This window comes from Corvus hawaiiensis, chromosome 3 (genome assembly GCF_020740725.1).
Source record: "Corvus hawaiiensis isolate bCorHaw1 chromosome 3, bCorHaw1.pri.cur, whole genome shotgun sequence".
Classification (NCBI taxonomy): Eukaryota; Metazoa; Chordata; class Aves; order Passeriformes; family Corvidae; genus Corvus; species Corvus hawaiiensis.
The window spans coordinates 7,039,235-7,055,099 of record NC_063215.1 but is presented as its reverse complement, the minus strand read 5'-3'; the positions used below and the strand labels follow the sequence as shown (position 1 = coordinate 7,055,099).

The window sequence follows — 15,865 nt, the reverse complement described above, 5'->3', positions numbered from 1 at the left end:
AATGTGTCTGTGCTGGCATTTGGAGAGCATTCATCATAGTGGAAAATGAGTGTCTTTGGGCTGCACATGGGATAATTAAATATCAACTGAGCCCGTAGCCTGATGTGACAATGCTCATTCTGACCAGCTGAAATGACTCACTCTAACAACTGTGCTCTTCTTGCTCCTCTCTTTCAGTTCCCAAGAAGCTTCTGCATGAAACTCAGGCAAGACCAACCAGTTACCAAGGATATCAGAAGCCACATTTTCCACTGCAGCCGGGAGTGTTTGATCCCAATGTTATAGGGGACGGTGTGTTCCTTTTGGATGTCTCTCCTTCCAACATAGAACGAGCTCTCCCAGGTAGCTGTGACTGTTGTGATGTTGACCCAAACCTAATGGTGTTGTGGTAACTGTTCCTTTCCATCTCCCCTTTTCTGGATTTCTGTATTGCTCCTAAATCCCTTCCATGTCACAGTCAGAAAGGGCTGTGACAGCTTTAAGACGTGACCAGTGACAGGCTAAAGTGAACTGTGAAACTGTTCAAGAAACACCGGGTTTCTTGGAAGAGCAGTCATGGCCATGCATGTCCAAACTCATCACAGAAATACTTTTCAGGCCTGTCTAATACAGTGGCAAAGAAAAGAAAAAACCCCGGGCAGAGACAGTAGTTCTGCCTCACAGGGGACAGAGTCGTTTTCAACTGAGCTTTGAAATATGATGCTCTTTTCATAAAATGCAAAGGGAAGAGATATGAATGAAGCCAGATCTTAGCCATCTCTAGGGATAGGTGAGTAGGAGGCAGGGGTGGTGTATGAATAAAGGAAAAGCACAAGTGAGCACGTGTTGGGTTCCTTGGTGGTTTTGTGTTTCCCAACATGCAGGAGATGGTTTATGACACTACTGAAATTCCAGTGTGTGCTCCCAGAGATTCAGCTCGAGGGTGGGTATGGGCAGAGCTTGTCTCTGTCTACACTCCTGGCAAAGTTAATCCACAGCTTGGATAGTCAATTCACAAATAAATAAGAACTGGCAATAACAGATTTGTCAGTTTGGAGGCCTTACTGAAAAACTGTCAAGGAAAAGAGTTTTGAGTTAGCTCCAAATAAATATTGTGATCCTGGAGATTCTTTTATGCAAGGAAACATATCCTGAACTCATTTCCAATCATCTAAACATTTCACTTCTACAAATGACACCTTTTGTTTAGTTTTCACATCGTTTATTCATTCACTTTCAAAATATGCACCACTTTTCAAACAAAGATGTAATTTTGAAATTAAAAGCTAGAAGAATGTTTCAAAAATAACAAAAGAAAATACTTCTGTAATCTCCCTTCCTGTTTTATTTCTTTTATTAAATCTATTTGCTAATGTCAGCCTGGGATCATGAATAACCTTTCCTGTACTTACACTGTGCTGTTGGGCAAATTTACTGCTGGCTGAAAGAATTTTGTTCAGCTTTGGTGTAAACTTACAGGGAAACCATTCAAGTGACTGGGAACAGCTAGGAAAGGAACTGAGGAGAAAACCAGTAGTAGTGAGCTGACTAGGCATTGACAATTCTTCAAGGCTAGCAAGGAGGCAAGGGAATATCTTTTGGTATGATCCTGTAATGAATGGCAGACCAGGGAACCACACAGTGTAGCAACACATGGCCCTTGTGGAATTGTGTTTGTTTGTTTTTTCCCTCCTGCATAAGCCCAGTCATTTTCTGTCTTCCATGTCTGTGCTTGTACAATCCTGCCAATGATAAAACCAGTTCTGTGGTTTTGTGGTGCTCTTTGCTGGAGTTTAGTGTATGCAGATGAGTGTTCATTTAAAAACGTGTTTGATTGCATCTGTTCTTTGGACAAGTTAGAAATGAAAAAAAAACCAAAAAGGATTCTTCTTACATCTCACATCTCAAGAGGATTTATCCCTTACTCTGTCTCCTAAAGACACTGTTGTTGCACAGTGGTTTACAAGGGCTGCTCCATACCTAACAGAGGTGGTGTCCATCTGACATATGAAATACGCATGGGATTATATCCTGGTGGTGCCCTTCATCTTCCTCGATTGTGAAGGGATTTTACATTAACAGTCAGGAGACATCTCAGGCAGGATTCAGTTACCCTCATATAAATGTGTCATTTGTGATGTCCTGGGGTGTTCACCTGGCTTCTAGAAGGGTGAGCATTTCCCCTACATCCCTTCATGTCCTCCTGACCCTGGGGTGTCTTAGATGTCTGTGTATAAGCAAGTACATCAAGCTTTAAGTGTCTGCTGTGGGGAGAGATGAATGACTCTCTGCTATCCATCCCTTGATAGCAGGATTCTCTTGCCTTAGTTTAGATGCATGGTGGTACTTGAGATGCTCTGAAATATCCAAATTTCAGGTTCAGTTTTTAGAAACTAAATGTTTACCCTGCTTCCGTGGATTTCTTTGGAGCAGTGGTAGGGAAAAATTAAAACATTTGTACAGGCAGATTTACCAGACAGGGAGAAAAAAGGAGAGGTTAGGGGGCATGTTATCTGAATTTTAAAAAATTCTGAATTAAAAAAATCTGAAATGTTGCTATTGATTTCCTGCTGAATGTGCTGTTGGATCTTTGGTGTCCCATTTGCACAAGGGATCTGCAGAGATGTCTGTTCTCTTGAAGAAAGAAGCTCTTGGGATATTTTACCATTTGAGAAATGACACCCAAGCAATCCTGTTTAAACACTCTGCCTGAAGGCCAGTCATTAACACCATGGTAGCCTTGAACATGTGGCTTTCCCAAGGCCATGCAGCTCTTCAGTGGCAGAGGTACAGCTGTGCCCACATTCCTTGGGGCTGATCCCTCACAGTGACACCTGGACTCCATCCCCTCTGGTTCTCCTCGAGGGAGATTAGGAGTTGGCATCACTGCATGCACATTCCTGCCCTGTCCCTCTCCATCCGGTATTACCTGTTCTCTTTGACACCCCTCACTTTCTGTTCCTGCTTCCCTGGGCTGAGCTGCTTCCTGGCGCCCACAGCAGGAAGCTGAACGTGATGCCTCATGCTGCTGGGCTGATGCCTTGAGAGGCCTCCTAGAAACAGAGACTAGACAGGAGTAAAGAATTGAAAGAGGTATTTATTTGCCTTCAAAGGTACCCCCTGGGGAGCCAGAGGCTATTGCCAAGATGGACCCCAAGATGGATCCCAGGTCACAAGTTCTTCACCCTTTTATAGGTTTGGTTCATTTGCATAGCAGGGTTAATTCTCCAATTAAAGCTTCAGTTTTCCCCACAGCTCACCCCACCTTTGGAGGCTCTTTGGTTTATACTTTTTTACCTAGGACAGTCTTGGTGTCCTTGGAGAGCAGGCCCGGAGAGGCTTTGTTATGTCTACCTAGCATGAGAGAGCAGAAATTAACAGGCTACAAGAAACTTCAGAGTCACACACCACGCAATACAGAATTTGAAAAATATAAAGGTTAAAACCTAAGGCATCAGGGTTTGCAGGGAAAGGAGATGGATCAGACAGCCAAGGAACAAAGACCATCTCACATCACGGCTCCTGACAGAATGCTTTGCTTGCATGGCACTGATGGCATCATTGGAGATGGAGCTGGCAGTGTCCTGAATTTAATACCTGCAGATAAGTGGAATCCAGGTGCAAGTCTGTGATTTTACAGAGTGATTCTTGCTTTTGGCCAGAACTAGACACCCAGGGAAGGGAGCCTGAAAATCTACAGTTAAAAACTCATATGGATGATGGAGCTGGATCCTGTGCACTTTTTCCTGTGTTGAAAACAATTACTGTTTTGTGAGTAGTGGGGGTGTCTGCCTGCAGATCAAGGTGTGGGGAGCCCTCAACAGTGAGCTGATAAGGTCTGAAAGGGTCTCTTTGAGCCTCCTTAGCTCCAGTCTTCAACAAATAAAATCAAATCATTAACCCATGTTCACTCACCTCTCCAGAGGGGAAATGGTGTCTGGGTGAAACACAATACAAGCAGGCTTCTGAAGGAAGTCATAAACTCAGGTCTGCCCTTCCCCACGAAGGCTAGAGGGAAAGCATGTCTGTTTGCCAGGTGTGGATGGATCACTACAGCACCACACCAGCAGAGGGTTGCAGGCTCTGCCTGTGTTTTCCAGTCCTCCTTTGAAGCCTAGCTGAACCCACTGTTGATAAAGGCTCCTTTGATTTACATAAGAGAAAAGAAACCTGATTATATATTTGCTGTAGCATAGGTGGGTGTGTCTAAGTGGTGACATGAAAGAGCAGGAGATGGGTGAGAGATGATGATGCCTGGATGCAGATGGGGTATATGCTCAGCTGAAGCTGCTTGAGAAGGTTTAGTTACCCCCCAAAAAGGGGCAAATTTGGGTGTCTCCCTGTCGAGCAGCTCCAGATTTCTGAACACAGATGCTGACCTGGTGGGGATAAGGCAGGGTAGGGCTGGGTCACGTTCTACGTTCCTCATCCCTCATTCCCTTTCTGTGTCAAAGCAGAGAAGAAGAAAGGGAGGTCAGCCACTTTCTACCCGGTAGACAACACCCCCCTCCTGCTCCCTGTGGATGAGACACAACCGCCGGCACTCAGCAGCAGCAGCAGCATGGAGCCTGTGGGCGTCAGCACAGAGATGGCCCTGCTCAGCAACATCCTGGCAGCCTATGCCTTCATCACAGGTACGTCTGGTGCCTCACATCTCCCTGGGCTCCTGCAAGCTTTCAGTATACCCTCCTTTCACAGTCATCTGGGGCTAAATCTGCCTCTCTGAACTGTTTGTGTATTTCGTTCGTCTCAGCGAATTCTCCTTTGAAGGGCCTGACCGGGGCAGCTCTAGCAGACAGTGTATAACAGAGTTTATCGTGCACTGCTTTCCACCGGGTTTGCTCTCATCTGGAGTTAAATACAATGTAATCTTACATATGGTATTATTCCTAGTGCTTCATTTTCCTGGAGATCAAAGCCTGGCTCATTAGGGAGGCAAGTTTGTTGTCCTGTAATTTGGAAAATAAGCAGCACTCAAATCTTTGCACTGCTTAAGAGAATTTGGCTTATCTTCAGTAGAAGTGTGAAGATGAAGTAACTTGAGAGTCTACTTAATTGTATATTTAAATCTAGTTTAGAGTAAGATTTCCTTGGATCATATTTTATCTTTCACCCACGTGTATCTTTCAAGTAACAGGGGAGATGTCTTCTAAAAAAATTCACTTTAAAAGGTGAAAGAAAAGTGACAAAGCCAGGGGGAATGCCTTTAAACTGAAAGAGAGTGGGTTTAGATTAGACATTAGGAAGAAATTCTTTACTGTGAGGATGGTGAGACACTGGCACAGGTGGCCCAGAGAGATTGTGGCTAAAACTAAAACTCCAGCATTTGTGAGCTACTTTTTCATGTCTGTATGCTAATTCAGTCTTGCTAATTCATTAAACAGTAGTGCATTCTTGGTGTCATGCTCTTGCTCTTGTTGAGATACCACCTGGCTGCTAATCCAGGTGTTTGAATTTGAAGTAGCTGACTTGGGCTTTGCATTTTGGAACCACTGAGTAGATTAGTGAGAGTGTTTCTGCATATTATTTAGTGAAGGGTCCTTCTAAAAGGACCATGAATGGTTATACAAATTTCTGCTCTTCTACACATTCAGTGGTAGCATCAGGATCCATCTTTTCATGACACCCCTAAGAGTCAGGCAGATTAAATGGAATTAGTAGTGTTCTTCACAGAAGATAGCTGAGTAGGATAATTTGTTTTCTTGCATGGGTTTCTCCAAGGAAAAGTTAGAAAAACGAGCTTTAAAGGAGTCTTCTATCTATCCATCCCACTTCTCCACCCTTACCTATAGCTACCATTTTTTTACATGAAAATACCTACCTTCCCATCCCTATTATAAAACCAAATGCTGTTAATATTGTGTTCCCCATCTGAACAGTAATGAGCAGAGAAAGTTGTAGGATTAATGATAGGATATTTGGGACTGTGATTCAGGGCTGCTGACAACACCCCATGGACTTTGCTTCCATTGACCACAGCAGAGCTCTTTGACTCTACCTTGGTTTTAGGGCACAGGGTCTTGATTCATCCCCCTCACAAGCTGTCAGCCTTGTCCAGAGCTTCCAGATTTTACTGTAGCACAAACAACTTTAACTGTCCTGTTGCTGTGGGATTTGTCTGCCCTCTCTTGATGTGGTCTCCTTGTGTTGTTTGCACATCCACTGGATGCCAAATAGGTAAACTCAGACCTCATGGCTTTGGTTTCCAGTGCTGAGTTCAGGACTTGGTTGCTTATGCTTTCCAATGTATCATGGAATCATAGAATGTTTTGGGTTGGAAGGGACCTTAAAGATCTTCTGGTTCCCATGTTCCTCATCATGTCTGTTAGATGGGTTTTAGTCTCCATGACATGTATGTCCAGTTTGTTATTTCTTATAAAAGTAATTGATGACTGAACCCATGGATTGAAACAGCATATGTCCTAAACCATCTTTATTTGCTGCATGTAATTTAGCCTCTGCTTTTAGTGAAAATGATGGATTTGTCATTATTTATTTTATGTGAATATGGAGAGTTTTTAGCTTATGACTTCAAAGACAAACTGTGTCACAGGGCACAAATATAATTTGTATAAAACTAGAGCACTGCAAAGCCATCCCTCTTCATACTGCAGATTTTGAACAGCAGAGCAGTTGGATTTTTTTTGTGCCTGCCTGAGTTTGGGGCCCTGAAGGCAGCTCAAGCCACAGCTGATGTCCATAGAGGATCCATTATAGTGGCTCAGGAGAGGCAGGGTATTGAGCAGCCAGGGAGGGCTGTTTTTGTGTCACACATCTTCCCACTGCTCCTGACCATGGCCCTGGTGCCAAAGAGAAACAGTAGTGCAAGAACTGCTCTGTTCCATGACACTGAAAACATCCCTCAGGTACTCTCTGCAGACTGAAAGTGCTGCATTCAGGGCTTCCCTGTGCTGGTGAGCTGTCTCAGAATAGGAGTTTGCAAAAGAAAATTGTAAATAGGCAGGGATAATATAGAAAAATATTTTTTCTCTTGGGGCAGAGGGTGGTGGATACCCTCAGACCCACTGCAGGAAAATGAAGCTGTGGGTATTTTGCTATTTCATGGGTAAAGTGCAGGCTTGAAAGGATGATCCTCTCTGCTGCCTTTCCTCTCTCCTGGCAGTGGGGTGTTTTTTAGCCAGGGGAGAGCATCCACAAATAGTGGAATGCCTTCTGTGCTCAATGGTGTTCACGTTTTCTGCTCAAAATGGCAGTTTTGGGTGGGAGTCTGCAGGTGAAGTGTCTGCAGACTCAGTCACACATGCAGAGTCTCACAGTGCACAGAGAAGTGCAAGTATTAGCAAAAGCCTCTGCGCTCACTTCCACCATCTTTTTGACTGATAGTCCCATATAAAAGTTGGGAATCTTCCTATGGACAACTGAATAGTAAAAATCACAGCACAGCAGGAAGCAAAAGAGTCTTGGTTTGCGGCTATCATGGTTAGGTATCAAAGCCAGTTAGATGTCAGTCTCATCCCAGCTTCCAGAAGCTATTTCTTCAGAAACTGGGAAAAAGTGTGAATAATGTCAATAAGGAATGAAATTAGTAGCTGATCAAACAGATAAATATTATTTAGAGTTCAGTCTTACAAAAGACTCAGAGACACCCTTTATTTGAAAGTTAATTCTCTTTATAGAATTAGGTTTTTAATTAGATGCAATCTGTGCCTACAAACCTCGGACCTGTTATCTGTCGTGGACCTGTTCCAAAACCTGCCTGAGTGTTTGGAAAGACTTCACCAGCCTCAGTGGCAGCTGGAACTGTCTTTGCAGTCACAGTCTATTAGCAAGACCAGAAACGTCCCTACATAAATATTAAACATTCAAAATGTATCAGAGCTCTTCTAGTGCCTCCTTTTGGACAGGAGACTTATCCCAGTTTTGTCATTGCATTCAGGATAAAGCAGTTGGAGGGAAACCTCCACAAATCCCTGTTTTATTCTTCTTCCATAAGCAAAGCTTTGCTGCCAAGTTATTAACAAGGGGCTTCCAAAATACAACCCAGGGGAGATCATTCCAAATTTTAGACTGCTTGGTCTGAGCCTTCTTAATAAGGGGCTCCTGGAGAGCTTCCTCTGTTCTATCAGGGGATTTCGGCAGCCTGTGGGGCTGACTGTAAATTCCCTAGAAGATAGTGCTCCTACTGTTTGTCTGGCCATGCTTAATGCTGAACCTTTTATTGGGGGCCCTCTGAAATTTTCCTCCCCACTAAGGTTTTGGAATGCATGAAGCCATTACAGGAAGCCAGCAGCGTTAATGCCTACATTGTTTTTTATTTATTGAAACAATTTATTGTAATAGCAATAACAACCTTGGCCTGGGGCATTTCCTGGGGAATTAATGGCAGTCTGGGCTGATGCTCCCAGCAGATTGTTAGCTCTCAGGAAACAAGCCCCGTAATTGCTGCTGGTTTGGTTGGAAAAATAAAATAAAATGTGTTTCTAATTTTTTTTGGCCAGTTTGAGTGCCTAGAAAATGGTGGCTTTTGTGTAGAGGCTTGTGTAGAGCATGTATCTTTTGTCTGCATGGATTAAATTCAGGCTTGAATCAGTGACATTTTCATCAATGCTTTCAATCCAGAGAGAGAAATACAAGGAAGGGGAAAGGTAACCCCAGCCAAAGAGATTGACAGAAACTGGGTCCTGCTGGAAGCTCTGAGCTATCATGCACAGCATTGGAAGAAAAAGCTTCAGTGGTCAAAATCTATGTTTTAGAGATACACCGACAAGAATGTATACCAAAATTGTGCTAACTCCTGCTACTGATGTCCATATACTTTTAAAGAACTTTTTTTCAAGTATAATGAGTGTTTTGAGGAGCTTCACTGTTGGTGTGATGAATGTGGGCCACCTTTGAGCTTTTGGAAGGTGCTGAGCATCCATTTGTTGAAGAGGGTGCCTCTTTTTGGTCTTTACAAGTAGAACATGCAATGGGGTAGGCTCTCAAAGTCACTAGTCAACCATCAAAGCCCCAAATCTAGGCTATTGGTGACTTGGCTACTTCAAGTGAGAAAAAGCAGAGCCTGTGGTTTTTAGCTTAAGTTGCTCTTTCTGCTGTGAAAAAAAAGAGATGCTGCTGTGCAAGTGGATTGTATGTATGATAAATGCCAAGACTGCAGTTGAGCACAGGGTTACAGCTCCATGAGGAAGTCCAGACCGTGTCTCAGATGTTGACAGAGTAGGCTGTAGGAGCTCATAAATGCCACTGGAGCCCAAAGATTCAATTACAGCCCTTGCACTGCATGAAGGGCTGTATGGAGGAGCACAAGCAGAGGAAGAAAAATGGTTGCTTAAGTAGCAATCGAGGTAAAATTGCTCATGAACTGGATACAGTAGCATGGAAAAAGGAGTGTGGAGGAGAAAGGAAAAGCAGGACACAGGCAAAATCAGGGACAGAGAAACTGCATGTGTCTGTGTCTCAGGCTCCCATCTATGGTTTTTGTATGAGCTGCTCTAAAGGAGCGAGCAGTGGAACTAATGCAACCAAATCAAGCCCATGTGTGTGCAGAACGTGGTGCTCAGCACAGCCAGGCAGAGCCAAGGCAGACTGCACCCAGTGCCTGTCCCCAGAGCCCTTCTTAGAGCTTCTTGCAGAAGGAGCTGGGTGATTACTGTCCTCAGTTAAATTGCACACGGAGGTGATGCCTTAGGATTTTAGCTTTTATATTTTTCATATATTTGTAATTCTGCAATGCTTTAGCGTGTAACTCTAAAACTCCACATAGAGTGTTAGCTACTGTTTTCCCAGCTTGGTCAGTCAAAACAATCCCTCTGCAGGCCTGAAATTCAAGGACACCTTACTGTCTCAGGTCCTGAGAAATGTAAACAACAGTAGGTTGGGGGGGAACAACTTGGAGTAAATGACGTAATTACCTGAAATTGTAATTGGAGGATTAACCCTGATATGCAAATGGACCAAACTTATAAAAGTATGAAAACCTGTGACCCGGGCATCCATTTTGGGTGTAGTCCCTGAGGGCTCTGACTGCCCAAAGTGTACCCAAAGGCCCTTCAATAAATATACCTGCTTTTATTATCTTAATTTTGTCTAGCCTCTGTTTTTAGGCATCAGAGGCAGAAGAGTTATCATGTAGTGATTCTGCTTTTCCTGGGGTTTTTAAAGCCACTTCTTTACTGTTCAGTTAGGACTGGATGGGCAGCAGCAGCAGCTTTGCTACTGCACAAAGCAGGCTGCAGTTTTGAGTCCTGACCCTTGAATTCAGAGTAGCCATTGCCTTCACTGGAGCTAGGATTTCACTCAGCCAAGCTGCTGCAGGGGCCACTGGCACATTCTCCTTGCCTGCTCTGGTATCTTCTCTTTTACTTTCGGAATTGTGCTGTCTCGCTTTTATCAAAATACCATTGTTTAAAGCCTGTGGCTTTGGTCTCACTTGACCTTCCAACTACTGCTGCATTTCATAGAATTGTTTGGTTGGAAGAAACCTCAAAGACCATCTAAAGGCCATCAGTTCCAACCCCCGTGTCATGGGCCCACTGGCACATTCAGTTTAGTGTCCTGCTTGTTCTCTGTGTTACAGCTGAGTTTGCAGGAGGATGGTCCACCTCTCTCTTTTTTTTGGACTTACCTTCTGCACTTCCCTCATCTTTCTTTGTCCTATGTTCAGCCTGATTTTTCACCAAGTCATCCACACCAACCACTCTTGCATCAGTCTAATGTTTTATTAGCCAATTCTCAGACTATCTTGACATCTTCTTCCACTTTGGCTTGTCAGTCACCTTTGAGATTCATTTGGGAGTGAAGTGAAGAGCATAAAAGCATTTCATCTCTGTAGCTGTTCCATGAGCACCCCCAGGCACTGAACTACATGCTGCCTAGAACAGCACAAGGCAGTGTTTGGACTCTGACCACAGACTCAGAGAATAATTTAGGTTGGAAGAGGCCACTGGGGGGTCACCAGGTCCAACTTCCTGCTCAGAATATGGCTAACTTCAAATTTAGAGCCAGCTGTGAAATTACAGCAGTGTCTTCCCTGGTGAATTTTGAACATCTCCAAATAGTTTGCAGTTCACCTTTTACAAACTTTGCTTTAGGAGATCAGCTGGAAAGGGCACTTCTAAAAGCACTGTGCAGGGAAGTTAAGCCTTTTAGCTACAGAGATCTTCTGGGGCAAAATGTCAGAGTCTCAGCTGGTGGAAGGTGTTACGGATCCATCACTGAGTTCAAGGGAATAAAACTCATCTGAGGAAATGACTCCATCCTTGAGCTCCAGACACCCAGCAGACGCTGCAGAGTAGATCTGGCCTTGACACTTCTGCTCAGTTCACCTTTACCCATTTAGTGTACCTATAAACCAAGATGATTCAGCCCAGGGGAATGGCAGTAACAACATTTATCGTAATTACACTTCTAAGTAGTCCCATGAGCCAAAAAAAAAAAAAAAAAAAAAGGTGGTAAATAAACAAGATGACCTAGTTTGAAAGGCACTGTGGATCCTTTGGAATCTTGTTATATCACCTCAGAAATGTGGCTATGCAGGACTCATCCTGTTGGTGCACTGACTCCAGCTCTGCCTGTGGAGCACAGGTATATATTTTGGTGGTCTGGGCGGGAAGCCAGCACTCTTCCCTTAGATAAGCAAATGAAGTCTGTGAATAAATAGTATGCATTTTTGCCATGCTGCCAAGCCTCCCATTTCAGCTGGGCCACAGCACAGGGCATATAAAGTTTTGTAATCATCTTTATGCCTGGTTTGAAGGCAGTGGATGTGACAGTAATATGCACTTACCTGCAACTGGGTGTGCAGCGCCCTGGTGTCAGCCCCGTGGGAATTAGACTTAATTCTGTGGGCTGCTCCCTTCCCTTCCAGACAACTCCAGGACACAACTGCAGCAAACCCGCATTCTGCATGTGGGCAAATGCCTTGGCAGCAAATCCACTGTTTAAATTGCTGATTGCCCTGGGGGGAGGAGACAAAGGAGGGCATGGAAGTAAAAGCAGCCACTGGAAACTCAAACCGTGTCTGGTGTGTGCACGGAGGGGCCGTGTGTGTTCTGTTCTTTGAAGGGTGGTTCTCCTCCATCATCTCCTTTCTCCTTGCAGAAAACCCCGAGCGGGCTGCCCTGTACTTTGTGTCCGGAGTGTGCATTGGACTCGTGCTGACTCTGCTGGCCCTGGTGCTGAGGGTGTCCTGCCGGACGGACTGCAAGCGCTCCTCCTCCAAAAAACCTCCTCGGGAGCGGGAGAGTGACAGCGACAGCAGCGACAGCGATGACGACTCGGACACCACGTCGGACCTGTCTGCCCGCAGGCACCGCAGGTTCGAGAGGACTTTGAACATGAACGTGTTCACCTCGGCGGAGGAGCTGGAGCGAGCGCAGCGGCTGGAGGAGCGGGAGCGCATCATCCGCGAGATCTGGATGAACGGCCAGCCCGACATTCCCGGGACCAGGAGCCTCAACCGCTACTACTGAGCCCTGGGAACTCCAGCACTCCTGCCCTTCTCCCCGGGGCTGCCCCACACCTCAGAGAGGAGAGGGAGGGAAGGAATACAGTGTGGGTGTCTCCCCTTTTCCTGTCAGGTGTGCCACCTGGAGCGGTGTGGATGGACAGCAATGAAGTTTTTTCCCCATCTCTCTCTCCCTGGCATATTGATATCACCCCTCTTCACGGACACCTTCTGGTTTCAAAGAAGTGATTGCTAACTTCATTTCTGAGTAGCAGGCAGGGAGGAGACAATGGCAGTCCTCCCATGTGGGATATGGCGTTGGACACGCCATGGTGTGAGTGCTCCTCTCTTCTCTGGGCAGAGGCTGTCCAGGATTTGGTCTCCATTCAGGAATTTTTGGTTTCCCTCTCCTGAAGACTGTGGCAGAATTGTGAACAAAAGGACAAATCTGGAAAGATGATTTGGGGAGGGAGGGGGAGGTGCATCCTGACCGACTGTCTTGTGACTTCAGAAGCCATGAGTTTAACCTAATTAAAAACCAACAGCAAATAGGATTTGTTAAGAACTGGGGGATGGGGGGGAGGGGGATTCTTCCATCGTGAAATCATCTCGGTGCTTGGATGTTTGCCATAGTGTATTCAGTTATTTATGGCTGTCTTTTCATCTTCCTTTTCAATGGGAACATTTAGGGTTTTTTTACTGACACCTCAGGGATAAAATCCTATTATTTTTTTTGAGTCTGTTCTCCCTGCTGGCCCCTGTCAAACACAACCCAACCCATCTCCAACAGTGAAATTACGGTTATATAAGAGATGTGTCAGTGACTGGTGAGAAGTTAACAACCTCAAAGAGGTTGAAAAAGGTTTTCTTTTTGTTTTGTTTTAAATATATATATATATATATTTGAAGATGCTGCACAGGAATGTGCCTTATTCTTTTTTGTTGTTGTTGTTGTTGTTAAACTACAGTTTTCCTATGGATAGCAATGCACAATGTTTTATATATTTTATTAAAAAAATGAAATTAAAAAAAGTCTTTGTTTACCAGAGGAAAACCAACACAGAAGAAGTCACATTTGACAACAAAATGGGTAATAAATGCTAAATAAACTCTGGTTTGCTTCAATACATTTGAATTTGCATCCTCACTTTTGGCATAGGTGTTGCTTGACGGAAATCTTTGGAAGAGTAGCACACCTCTGCAAGCAATCAAGGCTGATGTTTTCTGCATGCAGGGAACTGGCAGCACCTTTTTGGTTTTTTTGGTTGCAGCTCATCCATCAACTTCTGTGGTACACGTGGGCAGCAGAGCTGAGCAATGGGGTGGTACTGAAGGGGCCACTCCCAAGTGATCTCATGATTTTTGGGTCTGTCCCCGAGACACAAATCATGCCTGTGCCAGAAGCAAATGTTAAATGAACTTAAAGAAAAAAAAAAAAAGTATGGAAGAAAAGGTGCAATATTTTAGTAGCTTCTTCACTTGTTGTCCTCTGGAGTTTTCAACAGGATATCGCCACCCTGCTCCCTCCCAAGCACTACTTCACATCACCTCAGTCATAGAACTCAGTGTTTCTCACATCAAGACACTGCTGAAGCCTGCATGGCTTTGGGGTCTGCTCCTCTGTCATTTAGGCATGGAAATATTATTTCCAGAATCTTGAGGGTTTACAAAATGCCAGCAAGGAAAATACAGATCAAAAGCTCTGACTACCCAGAGCTTTTCCTGAGCCTTAAGGGAGAGATGGAGGTGGGTGGACCTGCCCACAGGGTGACTGAGGATGTTATAAGGGATTGTGTGCTGTGCCAAACATCTGCATGGTGGCACAGACCTGTGGCATTTGGGGTCTTCTTGGCACTCTTTGGGATCACTGGGGCTTTTCCCTGGATGAGGAAAGCTGCATTAGAAGTGCCCACAAATACTTCCTCTGGCTCTTGCAGGGTGAGAGCAAAGCTGAGTAACTGCAGCTGGTGGCACTGGCAATGTCAGAGGTCAGGCTGGCTGGTGAGAGGTGGCTTCACCTGGGAAGGCAATTTGAGCACAGCAGAGCGATTCCAGGTCTGGTCCTGGGAAGATTCTAATGGAAAGGCTCAGTATTGAACTGCGGTGTAATTTTTGCTTCTAATATGTAGAAATAAAGCAGGAGGCAGGTCCCAAGCCATGATGCATCGCCAGGTGCTTTAGCTGGAATGTTGAACACGCTCTGCTGAGGGTGTAGAGGAGCAAAATGACAGGGTGAGGTCAGTGGGGTCAGTTCTGTTGGCCATGTGTTTCTCCAACAATGATACAGTCCCTCAGCCTTGGTGATTAAAGGACAGCATATTTTCAGATTTAGAATGCTGTGTCCTGGGAGATAGCTTGCAAAACTCATTTTAAAAATGTTTTAAATGAATGGATTTATGTGTATGATTTTCCCAAATGACTTTTGTTGACCAGAGGAAAGAACAACTGTGGTAAATCTGAGTATACCTGATATACAACTGTGGGATTATAATATCTGCTTCAAATGTAAATCACAACCAAACTTGAGTTGCAAATGGATGAACAGTCCTCCCTTAGCATTGCTAGTGCTTCTGTAAATCTTCCAGATGAAGTTTGAAATAAAAAGGAGCAGACAAGCCCATCCCAGCCTTGCCCTAGTTAAAAAGATGTAACACAAGTAGTCTCATTGTCTTCACAACACAAGCAATACCTTCATGTACCTTCTAGCTCCTATTTTGTCTCAGGGACTTGCATTTCTAAGAAGACTTTGACTAAAGATAAAGAAAGACTGCAATCCTTTGAACTAAGGAAAAGACTTGAAGTTGTTTGGTAACTATTTCTCAATTTGTTTCAAAAGTGCTGAATAGTTTGTCTGAGGGATAAAACCCGGTCAAAATTCGTGGGGCAGGAGTTGATGGTTTGCCTTTAGCTCTAGCAATGGAGCAAAACCAGTCACCTGGAGTATGGGAGAGCTGGATTCACTAGGGCTGGGGTCAAATCTGTATTTCTTACCTCACTAAAGAATATCTTAAGCATACAGAGGTTTGGGCTTGTCTGGTTTCCACCTTTGGTGTTGTGCTCAATGTGTCATGTGAAATATTAAAACACTCTTAGAGCCAGGGAGCAGAGAACAACTGCTTTTCTGCCAGCCTACCATGAATCCCTCTTGTAGGAGATTATGCATAGCTCCTCTCTCTCACTTCCATGTTTGCTTGATTTTTTACATTAAAGTTAAATATTATTTCCAGAATAACACTCTTCAAATTCCCCAGGACAGATAAAGGACTTGAAATCAATTTTTCCTGTTTCCTGAATGAAATTCCTAATCACTGACCTTTTTGGTAAAGAGATGCTGAGTTCATTTTCCATGTGAATCTGTTCTTTATGCCTCAGTTTAACCCTAGAGTTTTGTAACGGGATTTATCATGCTTTATTCTGTTATGTGTGAGTATGGAGAGGTTTTAGCTTATGACTTCAAAGGCAAACTGTGTCACAGGGCAC

At 44.3% G+C, this 15,865-nt stretch overlaps 1 protein-coding gene across 3 annotated transcripts in view; it reads left to right on the top strand.

Moving 5' to 3' along the window:
* Positions 1–13,510, top strand: part of EVA1A (eva-1 homolog A, regulator of programmed cell death) — a 206,796-nt gene extending 193,286 nt beyond the window's left edge. For 2 of the 3 annotated variants that reach the window (XM_048299171.1, XM_048299168.1), the window contains exons 6-8: positions 178–342; positions 4,434–4,613; positions 12,040–13,510. In XM_048299171.1, coding sequence (XP_048155128.1) covers positions 178–342; positions 4,434–4,613; positions 12,040–12,410 — 716 coding nt within the window. In that variant the 3' untranslated portion in view covers positions 12,411–13,510. The remainder of the gene's footprint in view (positions 1–177; positions 343–4,433; positions 4,614–12,039) is intronic. The other variant, XM_048299170.1, reaches the window with a different exon arrangement.
* Positions 13,511–15,865: the final 2,355 nt, after the last annotated feature.